The sequence below is a fragment of the Pan paniscus genome, chromosome 1 (assembly GCF_029289425.2).
Source record: "Pan paniscus chromosome 1, NHGRI_mPanPan1-v2.0_pri, whole genome shotgun sequence".
NCBI lineage: Eukaryota > Metazoa > Chordata > Mammalia > Primates > Hominidae > Pan > Pan paniscus.
Window position 1 is genome coordinate 98,473,085 of NC_073249.2, and position 20,812 is coordinate 98,493,896.

The window sequence follows — 20,812 nt, forward strand, 5'->3', positions numbered from 1 at the left end:
TCCAGCCTGGGTGACAGAGCAAGAATCCGTCTCGAAAAAAAAAAAAGAACGGGCCCCAACACATATTAGGCTCTATATAAATACTTGCTGTTATATGATGCTTATCCGGACAATTTTTATTGTTACTGCCCAAGGCAAGGACCATACCTTATTCAGCTTTGTATCCCTAGCTCTTAACACAATGCCTGGCATAAATTAATAGTTTCCTCTTTCCTATCTCTAGCCTTTTCTTTCACTCAACTCTACCTTCTATAGTGCTGTCAAAATCATCTCTTTTACTATGTACTATGTACTATGATACTTTCTCCCCTCTTACTAAAGCTTCCAGTTTTTCCCTGTTATCTGCAAATTTTTAAGCTAGATAACTTACCCAAAACTCTGTTTGCAACCAAAGTGCTCTAGGTTCTCCTTCATACCAAACAGTGGTGTTAGGGCTATCTTTCCATCAGTCTATATCCATATTTGGCTTGCTATTTATTTATTTATTTATTTAGAGATGGAGTTTCGCTCTTGTTGCCCAGGCTGGAGTGCAATGGCATGATCTCGGCTCACCCAACCTCCGCCTCCCAGGTTCAAGCAATTCTCCTGCCTCAGCCTGCCAAGTAGCTGGGATTACAGGCATGCACCACCACAACTGGCTAATTTTGTTTTGTTTTTTGTTTTGTTTTTTGTTTTTAGTAGAGACGGGGTTTCTCCATGTTGGTCAGGCTGGTCTCAAACTGACCTCAGGTGATCTGCCCACCTCAGTCTCCCAAAGTGCTGGGATTATAGGCATGAGCCACCACACCAGCCGGCTTTTGTTTTTTGTTTTTTGTTTGTTTGTTTGTTTTGAGACAGGGTCTCACTCTGTCACCCAGGCTGCATGACAGAGTGGTGCAATCATAGCTCACTGCAGCCTCGAACTCATGGGTAATAGTGATCCTTCTGCTTCAGCCTCCCAAGTTGCTGGAACCACAGGCATGTACCACCACACCTGGCTGTGTGTGGTGTGTGTGTGTGTGTGTGTGTGTGTGTGTGTGTGTGTGTAGAGAGAGACAGAGTCTCACTTTGTTGCCCAGGCTGGTCTCAAACTCCTGGCCCCAAGCAATCCTCTTGCCTTTGCCTCCCAAAATATTGAGATTATAGGCATGAGCCATCATGTCCAGCCCGTTATACCCATATTTGTTTATGAGTATCTGCAAATACGTATACATGCAGTCTAAGGCAGTGCTCAAAACAATCAGCTTTGAGGCAGACTGCCTGCCTTTGGATCCTGATTCTAGCACTTTCTACATATGTGACTAAGGACAAGTCCCTTCACCTCTCCACATTGGTTTCCTCATCTGTAAAATGGAGACAGTAACAGTACCTACTTCAGAGAGTTGCTCTGAGCATTACACGAGGTGTTTAGCATTTGGTATGGTGTCTGATACCTAATAAACACCAAATAAATTTTTGTTTGTTTTTGTTTGAGATGGAGTTTCGCTCTTGTTGCCAGGCTGTAGTGTAATGGCACAATCCTCCGCCTCCCCAGTTCAAGTGATTCTCCTGCCTCAGCCTCCCGAGTAGCTGGGATTACAGGCATGCGCCACCACGCCCGGCTAATCTTGTATTTTTAGTAGAGACGGGGTTTCTTCATGTTGGTCAGGCTGGTCTCGAACTCCCAACCTTAGGTGATCCGCCCACCTCGGCCTCCCAAAGTTTTGGGATTACAGGCGTGAGCCACCGCGCCTGGCCTAATAAACACCAAATAAATTTTAGCTGTTATTAGAAAACCTGGCCAGGTGCAGTGGCTCACACCTGTAATCCCAGCACTTTGGGAGGCCAAGGCAGGTGGATCACCTGAAGTCAGGAGTTTGAGACCAGCCTGACCAACATGGTGAAACTCCGTCTCTACTAAAAACACAAAAATTATCTGGGCGTGGTGATGCACGCCTGTAAACCCAGTTACTCGGAAGGGTGAGGCAGGAGAATCGCTTGAACCCAGGAGGCGGAGGTTGCAGTGAGCCAAGATCGTGCCATTGCACTCCAGCCTGGGCAACAGAGCGAGACTCCGTCTCAAAGAAAAAAAAAGAAAGAAAGAAAGAAAAAAGAAAACCTCTTGCCAATATATCCTTATTGCCCCAACTCCACAATCTCCTGGGTTCCCCCAGCACTCATAGAAGCTGGTAATAGGGAAAGGTAGGCTGTAAAGGGCAATGGTGATGAGCTCAGGCAGCACTACTGTCTTCTTTACAAAAGCACATTAATGATGAGCCTGGAGAACATATTAGATGTCAGGATGGCAAATACAGTTTTGGTTGTAACATGTCCGCTGCGCAAAACAAAATACATCCATGTAAGAGGCTTTCAACCTGGAGTCCATGACCTCTCTGAAATTAGATGCAAAACTTGGTCTCTGTGTGCATTTTTCATGGTAGAGGGTCCATTGCTTTTGTCTGATTCATAACCTTAAAATGTCTTAAGTAAGAGGGTTAAGAACCCATGACCTATTCAGTACAATGTTCCCTGAGTGTAAAAAGTTCCTGTGGCATCCAGCACCCCCGTGGGAGTCCATCAAAATTCCAGGGTTCACCGACTGCAGAACTATGGGGATGCAAACGCATTTGCAACTCTTTGGAAGGAAAGTACACACGGGAAACCAAGAAATACTAAGAGGGAAAAAGCATTTTAGTTTAATGGGTACAACTGCTGAGGTTTTGAGGCCTCCATCAAGAAGGAAAGAGAGCCCAGATTGCAGGTCTGTTGCGAGTAAGTGTGTCTGCAGGTTGTATTAGGCATGTGGTGATGGTGATGGGGGGTTATAGGAGCTTACAGCGAACTTCCATCACTCCTACCCATCATTGTCTAGTTATTTTATCATCCATTGATTCTTCTCTTCCGGCAGCTCTGAGGACCGTAGACTAAACTGAAACACAAAAGGGGAGGGCAAAAGAAAAGACAGTTCCAAAGGGAGCCGAGCGCCCGTTCTTTCATCCTGCGGTCCCTTTAAGAGAAGAACCTCTTGGGACCTGCAGTCCCAACCGACCCCAGTTTTAACCGAAACCCAACCCGGACTTCCCCCTCTTGACTCAAATAAGACCAACTTTGGATTTTCCCTCCCCTATTGACCAATCAGATTCTGTTACCAGGCAGACTTCAGCGGCCGCCGGTACGAGCCCGGCGCCTTCTGTCTCCGGGTGGCAGCAGTGACCAATGACAGAGCAGGCCGCCCGTGTATCTAGGCAGATCGCGGCTGTTACAACCATTCAGAAAAAGGAAAATAAAGCAACGCACGAGCCGGCTGGGCCAGGACCTTGGGGCTGGGCTGGAGTGAAGGTGGCTACGAGGTAGTTTCTCTTTCTCCCTTACCTTTATTGTTGCTTGTGTTGGAAGGCGACTGTTCAGAGGTAGGGAGGGGCAAGATGAGTTGGGAGGAGAGCAGAAAAAGATTGTAGCTGTATTTTCAACAGCTTCTTCACCCATGTGCACGTGCCCGGAATCTGGGACCCCATTCCCCTGCCGGGTTTCTGACGCCCAGCGAATGAGTTCCGCTACCCCGCCCCACCCCCGCTCCACTTTGCAGAAACCGGGGATTGAATGGAGGGGGAAGGGAAGGAGGTGGGGGCGCGCCTCAGGATGGGCTGTTGTGGGAGATGACGTAGGGGCCGGCGACGTGGGGAGGGGGAGCAGCGGGGGAAGTCGTGGCGAGATTAAGTAATGAGAACTTGGGCCCAGTTTTTTTTCCAAGCCTAGAAGGGCAGAATATGTTCGTATCCTTTTTGACCTCCCAGGCATATGCAATGGTGAGGAGTATTTTTGAGAATTAGAGAACTTTGTTTTGTGGCTGTTATTGTTGTTTTTGAGGGGGAGGAGGGCAGTATGGGGTCAGAGGCAGAAATGAAAATTTCTTGCTAACATGGATTCCCAATCCCCCTATCTCTTCCTTTACAGTTTTCCAGATTTAGGAGACTTCAGAAAGGTGGGGCAGATAGAATGGAGATGGCAAAGATCTCTTTGGGTATATATGGGCCTGGCGAAGTAATGGAATAATTTCTAATTTTCGGAGAAGGCAAGTGGTGAGAAAAAGACCACCGGGGAAATTCGGAGGCTTTGTTTCTGTTTCTCTGCCTTTCTGGGTAAAGAGATGAGGAGTGCCCTGGGGCCTTCTGGGGAAGGGAAGGCCAGTGTGAGTTACATCTTTATGCCTGTCCCTCTCAATTCTAGCCCTCATGCCGGGATGGCAGAAGATGAGCCTGATGCTAAGAGCCCCAAGACTGGGGGAAGGGCCCCCCCAGGTGGTGCTGAGGCTGGGGAACCTACCACCCTTCTTCAGAGGCTCCGAGGTACCATTTCGTAAGTACTCATCACATCTCCAAGTCCTGTCCAAGACCTGAGTATAGATCCCTGCAGCACTTCACTTTGGCTGTAGATGAACTGCCTCTCAGCAAGGGCATGGGAGCAGAGGGAGATTTTTGGCCATGGTAGCAATTCTTGAGCACCTGTTGGGCATTTCAGTCCTTTTCCCTCCCTAGCAGTCAGATAAAGAGACAGGGAAAATCTTGTGTGTGACCTCCAGCTTTCTCCTCTTCCCCACAGCAAGGCCGTGCAGAACAAAGTAGAGGGGATCCTGGTAAGTGTGTTGGGGAAGAGGGCAACAGAGGGATGGAAATGCTGAGGGAGGAGGATGTGAGGATGATGGGCATCAACAAAACATTGATGTGGGAGAGGTAGGGTCGTCTGCCTTGTCAGAAGATAGTTGGCTTTGCAAACTTGCTGCCAGTTTGACTTTGTGCCTCTCACTTGATCTCTGTGAGCACTTGCGTAGAAGCCCACCAGAGATGAAGTCAGAGCTGATCCCCTCTACTTCCCTCCTCGCCATGGTAGCCTATAGGGCTCCTCAGAGCACCTAGCATCAAATAATTTCTTTCTTTTTTTTTTTTTTTTTTGAGATGGAGTCTCGCTCTGTCGCCTAGGCTGGAGTGCAGTGGCGCAAGCTCGGCTTACTGCAAGCTCCGCCTCCCGGGTTCACGCCATTCTCCTGCCTCAGCCTCCTAAGTAGCTGGGACTACAGGCGCCCGTCACCACACCCGGCTAATTTTTTTTTTGTATTTTTAGTAGAAACGGGGTTTCACCATGTTAGCCAGGATGGTCTCGATCTCCTGACCTTGTGATCAGCCTGCCTCAGCCTTCCAAAGTGCTGGGATTGTAGGCGTGAGCCACCGTGCCCGGCCTTGTCAAATAATTTCTAAGGTCCTTTTTCAGTCTGACACCCTGTAAGTCAGCTAGACTTTGGTGTGGGGATCAGAGGGTCCTATATTGGGTCCTTCTTGGCCTTATTATTTCTCCTGCCTCTGTTCTCTCCTACCTCAGCAAGATGTACAGAAATTTTCTGACAATGACAAGCTGTATCTCTACCTTCAGCTCCCCTCAGGACCCACCACTGGAGACAAAAGGTAGGTTTGATAGTAGTTTTAGATGGCAGAGGTTCTGATTCTTAGAGAAAGGTTCACTGGGAAGGGGTGAGGTGAATAGGAATACTCGTAAATGCTGTCCTTGATGAAGAGGAAAGGTCCTCGCCCTGACTTGGTTTACCAGGGAAAGTTAGATTCTGGGTGAACTAAATTTGGTCCAGCACTACTGAAGTGGTAGTTTGGGAAGAACCAGGACAACTGTTAGGGTCTTAGTAATGCTTGTTCCTTTTGTTTCTGTAGCTCAGAGCCAAGTACACTGAGCAATGAGGAGTACATGTATGCCTATAGGTGGATCCGCAACCACCTGGAAGAGCACACTGACACCTGTCTGCCAAAGCAAAGTGTTTATGATGCCTATCGGTGGGTGGAGGGGTGGGTGGTGGGATGAGTGGATTGGTGGGCATAGGACCCCCTCACCCATGAAGAGCTTCCTGCCTTGATAAAGCCTGCCTTCTTAAAGGGTTCCTCACACTTGATCCCTAGGGACTCTTCGAGCCTACCCATGGCCTCCTTCTCTGAGTATCTTCCCACTCTGCTCCCCTCTCACTCAGGAAGTACTGTGAGAGTCTTGCCTGTTGCCGCCCACTCAGCACAGCCAACTTTGGCAAGATCATCAGAGAGATCTTCCCTGACATCAAAGCTCGAAGGCTTGGTGGCCGGGGCCAGTCCAAGTATCCTTGACTAGAGAGGTTGGGGGTGGAGGACCTGGGAGGAAGACTTAGGATGTGGAGAGCAAGGAGTGGAACAGCTTAACTTGCTCGAGGGGCTTGGAGATCGCCATGTGTTGGCTGCTCTTTAACTTGCATCAGATATTGCTACAGTGGCATAAGGAGGAAGACCTTGGTGTCTATGCCACCCCTGCCTGGACTTGACCTAAAGGGTTCTGAGAGTGTAAGTACCAAATCACCTTCCAATTCCACTCTTCTCTCCCAGGTAAAAGTCAGAGGTCTTTGGGGCATGTTTTGAGGGCTAACAGCCTCAGTCATTATGTACATAGCTTCTAGGTATGATGTTCCCTTCTGCCAACCCTGTAGCTGAGGCAGAGGATGAAGAGAACTTGTGAGCTTCTGCAATGGGATAGGTAGAGGCTACTCCCATCCCCAGTCTGGTCTCAGCTTCGGTCAATAGTCTTTGATCTCTGACAAGAGAGGAGGCAAGGGTTCTTTAATTTGGAGTGTGATTGGGCATGTCCTTCCCCACTTCAGCCAGAAATGGGCCCAGAAGTAACCCCAGCACCTCGAGATGAACTGGTGGAGGCAGCGTGTGCCCTGACCTGTGACTGGGCAGAGCGGATCCTGAAACGGTCCTTCAGTTCCATCGTTGAGGTCGCCCGCTTCCTGCTACAGCAGCATCTCATCTCTGCCCGATCTGCACATGCCCATGTGCTTAAGGCCATGGGGCTTGCTGGTGTGTTGACCCTCTCTTATGTCTCAGCAACCCTGAGCCACTTTCAGCTTCAGTGGCCCTCCCACACACTAGGATAGAGACACCTTGGATTTGCCCTCTCTTCCTGGAGACCCTTCTAAGACATGCTTTAGCACCCCATTTCCTGTCTCTACCAGTCAGTCAATCAGAATTGCCTCAGTCCCCTATTCCTCAGTTTCCTCCTCACCTTCACTCTATTACCTTTTTGGTACCTCTGCAGAAGAGGACGAACATGCACCTCGGGAACGGTCATCTAAACCAAAGAATGGTGTAGAGAACCCAGAGGGTGGAGCCCACAAGAAGCCAGAGAGACTGGCCCAGGTAAGGAAGTCAGTGGCCCTGACTTTACTGTCCTGGGCTGGGGGCTTAGTATATCCTTCTCCAACTGGGTCCCTTGCTTTTCCACCTCCTGTGCCTCTGGCTTCTATGTTTCCCCCAATACTCATTCTTCACACCTTACTGTGTTCCTCTCTTTACTTTTTAGCCTCCTAAGGATCTGGAAGCCCGAACTGGGGCCGGTCCTCTTGCACGTGGAGAGCGGAAGAAGAGTGTAGTTGAGAGCTCGGCCCCAGGAGCCAATAACCTGCAGGTTAATGCCCTAGTGGCTCGGCTGCCTCTGCTCCTTCCCCGGGCCCCTCGCTCACTTATTCCGCCAATCCCAGTCTCTCCACCTATTCTGGCCCCCAGGCTTTCTTCAGGTGCCCTGAAAGTGGCTACACTGCCTCTGTCTAGTAGGGCCGGGGTACCCCCAGCAGCTGTGCCCATCATTAACATGATCTTACCAACTGTTCCTGCTTTGCCTGGACCTGGACCTGGACCTTGGCCTGGGCAAGCTCCACCTGGGGGACTCACTCAGCCCCGGGGCACAGAGAACAGAGAGGTAGGCATAGGTGGTGACCAAGGACCACATGACAAGGGTGTCAAGAGGACAGCTGAAGTACCTGTGAGTGAGGCCAGTGGGCAGGATCCACCAGCTAAAGCAGCAAAGCAGGATATAGAGGATACAGCAAGTGATGCCAAAAGGAAACGGGGGCGCCCTCGAAAAAAGTCAGGTGGAAGTGGGGAAAGGAATTCTACCCCTCTCAAGTCAGCAGCTGCCATGGAATCTGCCCAGTCCTCAAGGTTACCATGGGAGACATGGGGCTCAGGAGGGGAAGGCAACTCAGCTGGAGGGGCAGAGAGGCCAGGGCCAATGGGAGAGGCTGAAAAGGGGGCAGTACTTGCCCAGGGTCAGGGAGATGGTACTGTTTCCAAAGGAGGAAGGGGCCCCGGTTCCCGGCATACCAAAGAAGCAGAAGATAAAATTCCCTTGGTCCCCTCAAAAGTGAGTGTCATCAAGGGCAGCAGAAGCCAAAAGGAGGCTTTTCCTTTGGCAAAGGGAGAGGTAGACACTGCACCACAGGGTAATAAAGACTTAAAGGAGCATGTGCTTCAAAGTTCCTTATCCCAGGAGCATAAAGACCCAAAAGCAACACCCCCATGATACAGGTCTGTGGGGAAGAGTGTTTATATCCCTATGTTAACTTTGCCTAGTAGAGGCCCTTCTTTGCACTTGCTTCTCATTTGGCTATTCTTTTCCTAAGGAAGTCCATTCTCCTCTGTACAGACAGCTGAGTCACCCAGTCTACTTAGTACCTGGTTGCTGCCTCTGACCTTTTCAGCTTGATACCCTGGGCTTTAGTGTAACCAATAAATCTGTAGTGACCTTACCTGTATTCCCTGTGCTATCCTGTGGGAAGGTAGGAATGGGCTAAGTATGATGAATGTATAGGTTAGGGATCTTTTGGTTTTAAAGCACAGAAAACCTAATTCAAACTGGCTTGAAATAAAAAGGATTTATTGGTTCATGTAACTAGAAAGTCCATAGGTAGTGCTGGCTCCAGGTGAAGACTTGACCCAGTAGTTCAGTATGTCTCTAAATACCGGACTGACTTTTTTCTCACTGTTGCATCTTCTGTAGGACCATTTAAGTCTGGGCCACTTAATGGCTGCCAGCATTCCTAGGATTACACGTTTCCCCATTTATGTCCAATCAGAAAAAGAAGGCATCTTTGTACCAGAAATCTCAGCAAAAGCCCTAATATTCACACTGATTAGGCCTGGGTCACATGTCCACCCTGACCAATCACTGTGGCCAGGAGGATGATACATGCTAATTTGCTTATTCTACATCATGGACAACACCTTTGGGGAAAAGGGTGGGGGTCAGCCTCCCCAAAATCACATGGATTCCCCAAGTGGAAACTAGGAGCAGGGAGTTGCTTGGGTGGCCGCTAACACCAGGCTACTATTATTTTAGCTTGCTAAGTTGAGATCAGCTAGACCTGCTTTCTTTTCTCCTCAGTCTTGCATTTCCCTCAATACAAGCTGTAGCCTCTTTCCTCTTGTTTCTAGTCTCAGAAGGAAGGAGAGGGAAGCCATTCTCCTCTAGGGACTCTCCAGTCTCATTTAGATGATAGTCCCTTTTTTTCTACCTCCATATTAGAGATGGAGCTCCTTCCTTTTCCTGTTTCTTAATTTTTGTCTTCTCCTCATTCCTGCTTCCCTCTCACCCTATTGCCAGTTCCACCAACTAGAGTGAAAGACTTCCTAGCCATTTCATTAAATCTATTCTGTATCCACCAGGTGGCAGCGTCTTGTCATACATGTCAGGACTTAGGACTGCGGGGTTTAGGTTAGATGTCACGGAAAAAGCTAGTTCTGTGGTCAGGCGGCACCAATGAGAAAGGAATGCAGACCCTCCAGATGTATCCTTGGGAAGAGCAGTAAACCAACTAATATTTATTGAAGACCTACTTTGTCCTCTACATAGGGTAGCTTCTGTCAGGGAATCTTGGTTCTTCCCAAGAAACACTGATTTTCTTTCAGGGAGACTTCATGTGTTCATTTATTTCCACCACAGCAGATTTTAAGAAATTATAATATGTAATATTTGATATCTATAAAGAGTATATCTAACGTGAATAAATTATGAAGCATACTAATGAGTACCTATGACCCATAACACAATTTATACATTAAAACATTTGAAATACCATTGTGTTTGTGTTCCTCCCTAGCCTGTCCCCCGCCTCTTCTTAGCGGTAACCACTGTCCTTAATTTTCGTGTCTATTATCTGCTATAGATATTTTTTAACCATATATGTATATATAATTTTAAAAATGTGTTTAATTTTGCTTGTTTTTTAGCTTTACAGAAAATGTTATACTTTTTTTTTTTTTTTTTTTTTTTGAGACACAGTCTCACTCTATTGTGAAGGCTGTCGTGCAGTGGTGTGATCTCAGCTCACTGCAACCTCCACTTCCTGGGCTCAAGCAATCCTCCCACCTCACCCTCCCTAGTAGCTGGGACTACAGGTGCCTGCCACCATGCCTGAAGTTTTGTATTTTTAGTAGAGATGGGGTTTCACCATGTTGCCCAGGCTGGTCTTGAACTCCTGGGCTCAAGCCATCTGCCCACTTTGGGCTCCCAAAGCGCTGGGATTACAGGCATGAGCCACCTGTGCCCAGCTATGTTATACTCTAATAGTCCCCTGCAGTTTGCTTTTTCTCACTTACCATTGTTTCTAAGATTCATCCATGCTGTTGTAGATAGCTATGATTCATTCATTTTCATCTGCATAATATTTTATCAAGTGCATAAACCACAAGTTATTTATCCATTCACCTATCAATGGATCTTTGGATGTTTTCAGTATTTTGCTATTTCAAACTGCTGCTATGAACATTCTTGTACATGTTAGTGCCTTTGTTTTCAGTAAGATTTCTAAAGAGGCTTCTACCATGGTCCTTTGGTTTATATAACCTCTAAGTTGGGAACTGTTCCCTCTTGTCTTATTCTCTGGAAGAGTTTATATCAGATTGAAACAAACTGTTCCTTGAAAGTTTGGTAAAACTCACCTGTAAAGCTATCTGAGATTGATGTTTCTTTGTGGGAATAATTTTAACTATTGATTCCATTTCTTTAATAATTATAGACTGGGCTTTCTATTCCTTCTTGAGTCAGCTTAGGTGAAGTATTATTCTAGGGTTTTGTGCATTTCATGTATTTTTTTTAACACAAAGTGCATATATTTCTTCCAGTTTCTTTTTTTTTTTTTTTCTTTGAGACAGAGTCTCGCTCTGTCTCCCAGGCTGGAGTGCAGTGGCGTGATCTCGGCTCACTGCAAGCTCTGCCTCCTGGGTTTTACGCCATTCTCCTGCCTCAGCCTCCCAAGTAGCTGGGACTACAGGCATGCACCACGTACACCTGGCTAATTTTTTTTTGTATTTTTAGTAGAGATGGGGTTTCACCGTGTCAGCCAGGATGGTCTCGAACTCCTGACCTTGTGATCCGCCCGCCTCAGCCTTCCAAAGTGCTGGGATTACAGGCGTGAGCCACCGTGCCCGGCTCTTCTTTTTTTTTTTTTGAGACAGAGTCCCGCTCTGTCGCCCAGGCTGGAGGGCAGTGGCGCAATCTTGGCTCACTGTAACCTCTGCCTTCCGGGTTCAAGCGATTCTCCTGCCTCAGCCTCCGGAGTAGCTGGGATTCCAGGTGCGTGCTACCACGGCCAGCTAATTCTTGTATTTTCAGTAGAGAGGAGGTTTCACCATGTTGGTCAGGCTGGTCTCAAACTCCTGATCTCAAGTGATCCGCCTGCCTTTGCCTCCCAAAGTGCTTGGATTACAGGCGTGAGCCACTGCTTTATCTCTGCTCTGTGGATAGGCATATCTTCCTTTTCATTTCTGTTGTTTACTTGTGCCTCCTTTTTTGGTCTTGATCAGTTGCACCAGAAATTTATTTTACCTATATATCTTCAGATGCTACTTTGAGCTTTGTTGATCCTCTCCCTTATGTATTTGTTTTCCATTTCATTAATTATGGATCTTATCTATAGCTATCTTTTTTATGCTTTCTTTAGGTTTAATTTTATGTTCCTTTACAACATATTCATTTTGACACTTAGCCAATTAATTTTCAGGCTATCTTCTTCACTATTTTAAGTTTTTAATAACCTGTTTCTCTACATCCCACAAGTTTTTCTGTGCTGTATTTTTATTACTTAGTTCTAAAAATATTTAAATTACCTTTATGACTTTTTGACTCATGAACTATTTAGAAACATTTTATAAACTTCCAAATATCTGGAGATTTAAAATTGTATTTTTTTTTTTTTGAGACAGAGTCTCACTCGGTCGCCTGGGCTGAAGTGCAGTGGCGTGATCTTGGCTCACTGCAAGCCTACCTCCCGGGTTCAGGCCATTCTCCTGCCTCAGCCTCCGGAGCAGCTGGGACTACAGGCGCCCGCCACCACACCCAGCTAATTTTTTGTGTTTTTTAGTAGAGACAGGGTTTCACCGTGTTAGCCAGGGTAGTCTCGATCTCCTGACCTTGTGATCCGCCCGCCTCAGCCTCCCAAAGTGCTGGGATTACAGGCATGAGCCACCGCACCTGGCCCAAATTGTATCTTTTTGATACTGATTTTTAGCTTAATCATTTGTGTTCAGAGAATGTAGTGTCTATGACACCAATTCTTTGAAATGTGTTGGGATTGTTATTTTATATTCTGTAACATCTTGGATGTCTAAATCCATTTTGTTGTTTTCTGCTGAGTCCTGTCCATGGTAGCTTGTTTACTTGTATACTTTATATTTTGGGGTTTTTTGTTTTTTGTTTTGAGATGGCGTCTTGCTTTGTCACCCATGTTGGAGCGCAGTGGTGCAGTCTCAGCCCACTGCAACCTCTGCCTCCTGGGTTCAAGAGATTCTCTTGCCTCAGCCTCCCAAGTAGCTGGGATTACAGGTGCATGTCACCACACCCAGCTAATTTTTGTATTTTTTAGTAGAGACGGAGTTTCACAATATTGGCCAGGCTGGTCTTGAACTTCTGGCCTCAAGCTATCCACCCGCCATGGCCTCCCAAAGTGTTGGGATTACAGGTGTGAGCCAGCGTGCCTTGCCTATTTTATATTTGGGGTTCTGAACTCATTTTTGTTAAATTTAATCTGTGGGAATTCCGAGGACCTAAATTAGGAATACTTCCCTCCGGAGAGGATTTGCATTTGCATAAGCCTGGGACTATGTTAGCCCCTTCAAGAGTCCGGGTTTAATTCAGGAGTTGCAGGTTTTTCTTCTCTTCCCTTGGCCTAGGCCCAAGGCTTAGACTATGATCACAATGCTGACACTGGGATTTGTCCTCAGGGTAAACCTGCTTCTACTACTCCATGTTGCTCTTCCTTTATATAGGTTTCAACTTTCTTTTTTAAATTTGTATTTTTTTTTGTTTTGAGATGGAGTCTCGCTCTGTTGCCCAGGCTGGAGTGCAGTGGCGCAATCCCGGCTCACTGCAACCTCCATTTCCCAGGTTCATGCCATTCTCCTGCCTCAGCCTCCCGAGTAGCTTGGACTACAGGCACCCGCCACCACACCCGGCTAATTTTTTTTATTTTTAGTAGAGACGGGGTTTCACCGTGTTAGCCAGGATGGTCTCGATCTCCTGACCTCGTGATCCGCGTGCCTCAGCCTCCCAAAGTGCTGGAATTACAGGCGTGAGCCACCGTGCCCGGCCTGTACTTTTTTTTTTTTTTTTTTTAGTGATTTCTCTTTCTAATGAACTCAGCAATGTGCTAAAAAGTATGTTTGCTGTAATTTATCTAGGATCTAGTTATATTTTAATGGGATAGCACTTTCTCTTATCCATGCTGCCAGAAGTAGGAATCCTTTACTGTGGTTTTGATATTTTCCCTCTTGTTTTTTAAATGTCAGGCATTTGTTAGAAGCTGGTTTACTCAGACCCCAACTTTAAACATTCTAGCTGGGGAGACAGACAAATAAATGATCACAGCATGGTGTGAGTTATATAAGTAGTGAGCACAGAGTGCTGTGGGAGCCCAGAGAGAGATCGTGTGTGTTAGGCAAGAATCAGAGATGACTTCCCTGTAGATGTGAGTAGGAGTTAGCTGCACAAGTCAAACTAATAAAGCAAGGACAAAACAACATAAGACATATCATAAAACAAAAAGACCTAAGTCGTGATACTTTACCGCGTAAGAGCTGTAAATTCAGAGACATCAGTTTGGGCTGAGTAATTTGTGAAAGCTTCATGGAAAAGGCAAGTTTGAGTTAGGCCTTTAAGATAAGTAAGAGCTTGGATAGGCAAAAAAGAGGAGGACATTATAGGAAAAATGGGTGTGGGGATGTGGCATGGCAGTACAACCCAAAGAGACCCGTCAGGCAGACGTGATGTGTATGAACAATAGTGAGAAGTAAACTAGAAGAAGGCTGGGCGTGGTGGTTCATCCCTGTAATCCCAGTACTTTGGGAGGCCAAGGCAAGAGAATCACTTGAACCCAGGAGTTAAAGCAGCATAGTGAGACCCTGTCTCTCTATGTCTCTAATTTAAAAAAGCTTTTTTAAATTAGTCAGGCGTTGTGGTACGTGCCTATAGTCCCAGGTACTCAGGAGGCTGAGGTGGGAGGATCACTTGTGCCTGGGAGTTCAAGACTGCAGTGAGGCCGGGCGTGGTGGCTCATGCCTCTAATCCCAGCACTTTGGGAGGCCGAGGCAGGCAGATCACTTGAGGTCAGGAGTTCGAGAGCAGCCTGACCAACATGGTGAAACCTAAAAATATAAAAATTAGCCGTGTGTGGTGCCAGGCACCTGTAATCCCAGCTACTTAGGAGGCTGAAGCAGGAGAATAGCTTGAACCCAGGAGGCGGAGGTTGCATTGAGCCCAGATGGCGCCACTGCACTCCAGCCTGGGCTACAGAGCGAGACTCCGTCTAGAAAAAAAAGAAAAATGCCGGGCACGGTGGCTCACGCCTGTAATCCCAGCACTTTGGGAGGCCAAGGCAGGCAGATCACCTGAGGTCAGGAGTTCAAGACCAGCCTGACCAACATGGTGAAACCCCATCTCTACTAAAAACACACAAAAAATTAGTCTGGCTTGGTTGGGGGGCGCCTGTAATCACAGCTACTCAGGAGGCTGAGGCAGGAGAATCACTTGAATGGGGGAGGCAGAGGTTGCAGTAAGCTGAGATTGCACCATTGCACTCCAGCCTGGGCAAAAAGACTGCAGTGAGCCCAGATGGTGCCACTACACTACAGCCTAGGTGACACAGCAAGACCCTGTCTCAATAATTAAGTAAAATAAACTAAGAATAAACAACCATTATAGTTATCTGTTGGTTGAATAAATGAATGAATGAAAGGCATGAAGTTTGCATTAAAGGATGGAGAAACTGGAGTTAAAGGACTGAGCCAGGCAGGTGTTGCCATTATCCATGTGGAAGGAAATGAAGGACTGGACCAGGATGCAGACAGATGAGAGGTAACAGGCATATGGTAAAATAAACCACTGGTGATAGAATAGATAAGACTCATCCAAATAAATATTGTCCTCACCATGACTGAGATTGAGGATGAATCCATTCACTTTAGAATACCACAGCACTGAATGATTTTGAGATTTTAATGAGTGTTACAGGGTTTTAAAGTAACCTATTCCACCCTATTTTAAAATATATAACATGAAACAAGTTATTCCTCTGTAGTTTAAGCAATCTTCAGTTTTTTAGATGAAGGCCTAAACTAAGATTTGGGGGAGTACCACTTCCTTCCTACCATTCCTCACTCTTCTCCTTCTCCACAATTTCCCGTTCTCCACTCCCATTACCTTTTCCAGTTCTATTATTCAATTTAGTTTATCATAAATTTACTAAAATTTAAAATAAACTTTTGCTATAATAGCCGGGCACGGTGGCTCCCATCTGTAATTCCAGCACTTTGGGAGGCCGAAGTGGGCAGATCACTGGAGGTTAGGAGTTCAAGACCAGCCTGACCAACATGGAGAAACCCCGTCTCTACTAAAAATACAAAAAAAAATTAGCCAGGTGTGGTGGCGCATGCCTGTAATCCCAGCTACTCGGGAGGCTGAGGCAGGAGAATTGCTTGAACCTGGGAGGTGGAGGTTGCGGTGAGCTGAGATCGCACCATTGCACTCCAGCCTGGGCAACAAGAGCAAAACTCCATCTCAAAAAAATAATAAAAATAAAAAATAACCTTTTGCTGTTAAACCAAGGCAAACTCTATATGTGTAGTCTATGGCCTCAAATAAATGAATCTATTGTTTATTTTTGTAGCTAATAATCAGCCTTCTTTAGAAATTAAAGCAAATGCTACACATTCACACAGCATAATAAATGGGGGAATTAATGTCACTGTATATGTCTTAAGTGTTTTACTTCATGTTGTGGTTTCTCAGTAGTACTACTTCTTCATCTAAAAACATCCTGCTGATTCCATCCTATGTGAAAAATCTGTTCAGCGTTTTATACAGAGAGTTGGCTGAACACAGATACATATATCTCACAGTATATAGAAATGCTCAGGTTGGCCGGGCATGGTGGCTCACACCTGTAATCCCAGCACTCTGGGAGGCTGAGGCAAGTGGATTACCTGAGGTGAGGAGTTTGAGACCAGCCTGGCCAACATGGTAAAACCTCGCCTCTATTAAAAATACAAAAAAAAAATTAGCCTGGCATGGTGTCGTGTGCCTGTAATCCCAGCTACTCAGGAGGCTGAGGCACGAGAATTGCTTCAACCTGGGAGGTGGAGGTTACAGTCAGCCGAGATTGCACCACTGCACTCCAGCCTGGGCAACACAGGGAGAATCTGTCTCAAAAAAAAAATGCTCAGGCTGGGCACAGTGGAGCCAGGCCTGTAATTCCAGCTACTTGGGAGGCTGAGGTGGGAGGATTGCTTGAGCCTAGGAGCTCGAGAACAGCCTGGGCAACATTGCAAAACCCCATCTCTACAAAAAAATTAGCCAGGCGTAGTGGCACGCACCTGTGGACCCAACAACTTGGGAGGCTGAAGTAGGAGGACTGCTTGAGCCCAGGAGGTGGAGGCTGCAGTGAGCTGAGATGGCACCGCTGCACTCCAGCCTGGGTGACAGAGGAGCAAGACCCTGTCTCAAAATAAAAAAAGAAAAGAAATGTTCATAAAGCCAGGCAATGGGACATGCACCTGTAGTCCTAGCTACTTGGGAGGCTGAGGTGGGAGGACTGCCTGAGCCCAGGATTTCGAGGCTGAAGTGAACGATGATTGTGCCATTACACCCCAGCCTTAAGAGACAGAGCAAGACCTCATCTCTAAAAGTAAAAAAGTTCATAGGGAGGCATTTGTTTACTGGAATAATCAGGCCAGACTCTGTGGCTCACACCTGTAATCCCAGCACTCTGGGGGGTGAGGCAGAGGATTGCTTGAGCCTAGGAGTTTAAGACCAGCCTCAGCAACATGGCGAGATCTCATCTCTACAAACACACACACACACACACAAAGATTGCACCATTGCACTCCAGCCTGGGCGACAGAGCGAGACTCTGTCTCAAAAAGAAAAAAGAAAGAAATTTATACATATGAACCCTTAGAGCTATAAATAGGAAACTTAAAATCTTCTACTTATGTTTGTGTGTGTGTGTATTTTTAGTAGGGTGGTCTATAATTGACTAGCTATAAAAAGTTCCTGCTTCAAATTTGAAGAGATGTTTCTGAAATTTTTTCTGTCATTGGAAAATAAGAAAACTTCCTACTATAAAAAAGGTTGTCACATGTCTTTCTACAATGTTTCAAAAGGCTAGTCTTGTGGCTGTTTGGAACGTTATCCCTTGAGGGGATACATGACATTTTAAACTCTAGGCTAAAGCAGGGTCATCGCCTCATGATATTTGCGGGACAGCTGATTGGAAGCTGGCCAAGAGCTGGTGGGCCTAACATGTGGACTGGTGATTCTCCCCAATCCAGACCAGTGGTGATAATTTTTTTTTTTTTTTGAGATGGAGTCTCGCTCTGTTGCCCAGGCTGGAGTGCAATGGCGCAATCTCGGCTCACTGCAACCTCTGCCTCTCAGGTTCAAGTGATTCCCTGCCTCACCCTCCCTAGTAGCTGGGATTATAGGCACCCACCACCATGCCCAGCTAATTTTTGTATTTTTAGTAGAGACAGAGTTTCACCAAGTCGGTCAGGCTGGTCTCAAACTCCTGACCTCGACTGATCCACCCACCTCGGACTCCCAAAGTGCTGGGATTACAGGCGTGAGCCACCACACCAAGCCGATTTTTTTTTTGAGACAGGGTCTCACTCCGTTGTCCAGGCTGGAGTGCAGTGGCATGATCTTGGCTCACCGCAGCCTCTGTCTCCCAGGCTCAAGTGATCCTCCTACCTCAGCCTCCTAAGTAGCTGGGACTACAGGTGCATGCCACCATGCCAGCTAGGCTAATTTTTGTATTTTTGAAGAGACGTGGTTTCACCATGTTGCCCAGGCTGGTCTCAAACCCCTGAGCTCAAGCAATCTGCCCACCTCAGCCTCCCAAAGTGCTGGGATTACAGGTGTGAGCCACTGTGCCCAGCTGACAAATTTAAACTATCTTTGGCACTCTTGTCCCCATTCTTTGTTCATCTTTCATACTGTACTCCTGCTTTAACCTAGCTTGTCTGCTTGCCCTCTCCTCATGATATGAGCAAATTCCCATTTATATTCTTCAACATACAATTTTTTTGCTTTCAGAATGCTCGCTTGTCTTTTATTTTGCTGGGTTATATCCAATATCTACTCTAAGACCTGACTCACAATATTTCTAAGAAGCCTTCCATTCATTCATTCACCATATACTGGTGTGTGTATGTGTGTGTGTGTGTGTGTATGTGTGTGTCCATACACATATAGGCCTTCCAAATTAACTTAAACTCCACTATGTCCCTTCAGCAATTAGGTTAGGTACCCCATTTGTTCTACTGTTGTATATACTGCATGTTTTACACAGGCATTTTCAAGCTATTACACTTTATTCTGCCTTCCAATTAAACATTGTAGCAGTGACTCTTTCATCATCTATCCTGTATGATTGTCCCAATAATTAATAATAAAGTACTATAGTAGCAACTTGTACTCTCTTGATCCTAACAAAACCCTGTAATGGGCTAATATTACTTCATCCATATGTCTTCTTTGTAGACATAGAAACTGAGGTTTAAAGAGGTTACATTAGTTATTCCAAATCAAATGGCTTGTAAGTGGCAGGGAAGATGGCATTCAAGACCCGGGCTCAAATAACTAGCCTCAATGTATTAAGTAAGGCACTGATGAGGGGCACTGCATATTAAGTAAAGCCCTAGGAAAGGCATTGAGATAGAGGTTCTGAGGACAAAGAGGGCTCTAAATCAACAATCTTAACCGAAAAATACACAAAAAACTTGCTGGGCGAGGTCGGGCCTATAATCCCAGCACTTTGGTACCTGAGGCCGGCAGATTGCTTGAGGCTAACAGTTCGAGACAAGCTTGGGCAACATAGCAAGACCCTGTCTTTACAAAACAAACAAACAAACGAAAAATACACAAAAGCAACACCAGAGGCCCATTTGCATGGCGTGTTTTTGTTTATTTGTTTGGCCTAATATGGTTTCGTTTTGTTTGGAAGAAGGGATTGTGCCCTCCAAGCCTTTGTCGTTTCACTCACCTCTCCCAACCTGGCCCTGTCCAGCCCCTCCCTGGAGGGCTGGGCATATGGATGCTGGAGGTCACAGGCTGCCCAGGCAGGTTGGTGACCTCGGAGGCAGAACCACGGCCTCGAGTCGGGCCTCTAACGGCGAAAAGACAGACGCGGTTGGACCGCGCCATTCCCGAAATGTTAAGGAGCTTAAACTCCGCATCGTCCTCCAAGATAAGTAGGAAAAGGGCAGTCAGGAAGAACGTCTTCCCTGTCCGCCGTCTTCCTGCGCGCCCTTCTAGGAACCCAGCGTCCATCCCACGGCCTGATTTACTAAGGGAGTCTTGTAGCATACGGGAGGGGGAAAAGTCATTGATTGCAATTACGGTAATTTGGTTAGTTACTCAAACGGTCGTTTACATATAACTTGCATGTTAATATACTTCTGGAAGTATGCATATGTCCATACTTCTTTAACAGGGCACCCACGGCCGCCTGCTCACCCTACTTATGCAGCAAATTTTACTTCTCTCTCGGCTTCTTTAGCCTCGCAAACGCTATCGCTTAAGTCCGCTTCTTAAATATTGGCCCCTCCTCCCACCCGTAAGCTCCTCCCTTCGCCCTCTCTCCCTCGAGAGCTTCCAAACATCTTTTCCCCGCCCCCTTTTCTATTTCTGAACAGGCATGTTCCAGGCAGCTCACCCGACTCCTTAGATTACTATGGAATCGGTAGGGTCCTGACCGCTGGGGAAGCAGGAAAGCGTATCCTGGGAAGAAAGGCTTGGCTTGGACTCCGGAGAAGAATACTACATCGAGACCTGCTGGGGAATTTTATTTTATTTTATTATTTTTTTGGTCTTGGTTGTACTGAGGGAGGAAGAAGAGGTTGTGTGGCCCGGTCGAACTTGTGGCAGCCTGAAGGCCCCCTCAGGCGGCGCCGCGGGCAGCCCCGCAGCCGGGGCCTGGTGCAGCCGCCGCGGCCGCTGTCAGGGAAGCGCAGGCGGCCAATGGAACCCGGGAGCGGTCGCTGCTGCTGAGGCGGCAGTGTCGGCAGTCCAACCGCGACTGCCCGCACCCCCTCCGCGGGGGTCCCCCAGAGGTAAGCTACTCCTCCTTCATGAGTCACCTTTGCCCTGTTGGGGGGGGGGTCCCTCTCCCACCCTGTCCCGCACAGTCTTCCCCACCTGAGTTCGACTACGAAACTGCCCTCCTGGTGTCAGCTGTACCCCGGGTTCCTTCTCCACCCTTTCCTCTCAGGCCTGGGGTCCTCCTCCGCTTTTTGGCTTCCTCTTCTATTAGCTCCTCCCTCTGCCTCGGGGATTCCCCCCTCCCTCACTCATCCCTGTTGCCTACGTCTCGAATAATTCTTTTTTTTAAGTCATGAACCCTTTCCATATCAGACGACTCCCATAATGCCCATCCTTGTCCTTCCTCGTCGTCTCTGCCCCTGCCCCAAACCTTTTCCATGGACTCCACCTTTATCTCTTTTCC

At 47.0% G+C, this 20,812-nt stretch overlaps 2 protein-coding genes and 1 long non-coding RNA gene across 20 annotated transcripts in view; 2 read left to right on the forward strand and 1 right to left on the reverse strand.

Moving 5' to 3' along the window:
• Window positions 1-2,631: 2,631 nt before the first annotated feature.
• LOC103785877 (uncharacterized) lies at window positions 2,632-3,518 on the reverse strand. The gene is made up of 2 exons (XR_611579.5): window positions 3,331-3,518; window positions 2,632-2,887 (listed from the first exon to the last, which is right to left on the reverse strand). It is a non-coding gene; the product is annotated as an uncharacterized LOC103785877 (long non-coding RNA).
• Window positions 3,118-9,894, forward strand: RFX5 (regulatory factor X5). 8 transcript variants are annotated; one of them, XM_008970397.4, is made up of 11 exons: window positions 3,118-3,308; window positions 3,913-4,037; window positions 4,186-4,314; window positions 4,558-4,591; window positions 5,332-5,414; window positions 5,673-5,792; window positions 5,984-6,103; window positions 6,242-6,323; window positions 6,638-6,839; window positions 7,078-7,178; window positions 7,342-9,894. In XM_008970397.4, exons 3-11 carry the CDS (start codon window positions 4,199-4,201, stop codon window positions 8,338-8,340), a joined length of 1,857 nt encoding a protein of 618 aa, XP_008968645.3. In that variant the 5' UTR covers window positions 3,118-3,308; window positions 3,913-4,037; window positions 4,186-4,198; the 3' UTR covers window positions 8,341-9,894. The 8 variants fall into 8 exon arrangements, with proteins under 8 accessions (XP_008968645.3, XP_003817306.3, XP_008968650.3 ...); XM_003817258.4 differs by having other exon boundaries at window positions 3,149-3,308; window positions 3,913-4,030; XM_008970402.5 differs by having other exon boundaries at window positions 3,167-3,308; window positions 3,913-3,940.
• A 9,597-nt stretch (window positions 9,895-19,491) lies between these two features.
• The window catches only part of PI4KB (phosphatidylinositol 4-kinase beta), a 36,044-nt gene continuing 34,723 nt past the window's right edge, over window positions 19,492-20,812 (forward strand). For 5 of the 11 annotated variants that reach the window (XM_008970410.4, XM_003817262.5, XM_055101413.1 and 2 more), the window contains exon 1: window positions 19,686-20,420. The gene's annotated coding sequence lies outside the window, so the exon portion shown is untranslated. Of the gene's footprint in view, window positions 20,421-20,812 lie in introns of all 11 variants that reach the window. The other 6 variants (XM_008970414.4, XM_008970415.5, XM_063605378.1 and 3 more) reach the window with 3 other exon arrangements.

Coding starts and splice junctions, on each gene's coding strand:
- RFX5 (XM_008970397.4), top strand. CDS start 4,199: ATGGCAGAAGATGAGCCTGATGCTAAGAGCCCCAAGACTGGGGGAAGG. Junction 5,793..5,983: donor AGTGTTTATGATGCCTATCG/GTGGGTGGAGGG, acceptor CCTCTCACTCAG/GAAGTACTGTGAGAGTCTTG. Junction 6,104..6,241: donor GGTGGCCGGGGCCAGTCCAA/GTATCCTTGACT, acceptor AACTTGCATCAG/ATATTGCTACAGTGGCATAA.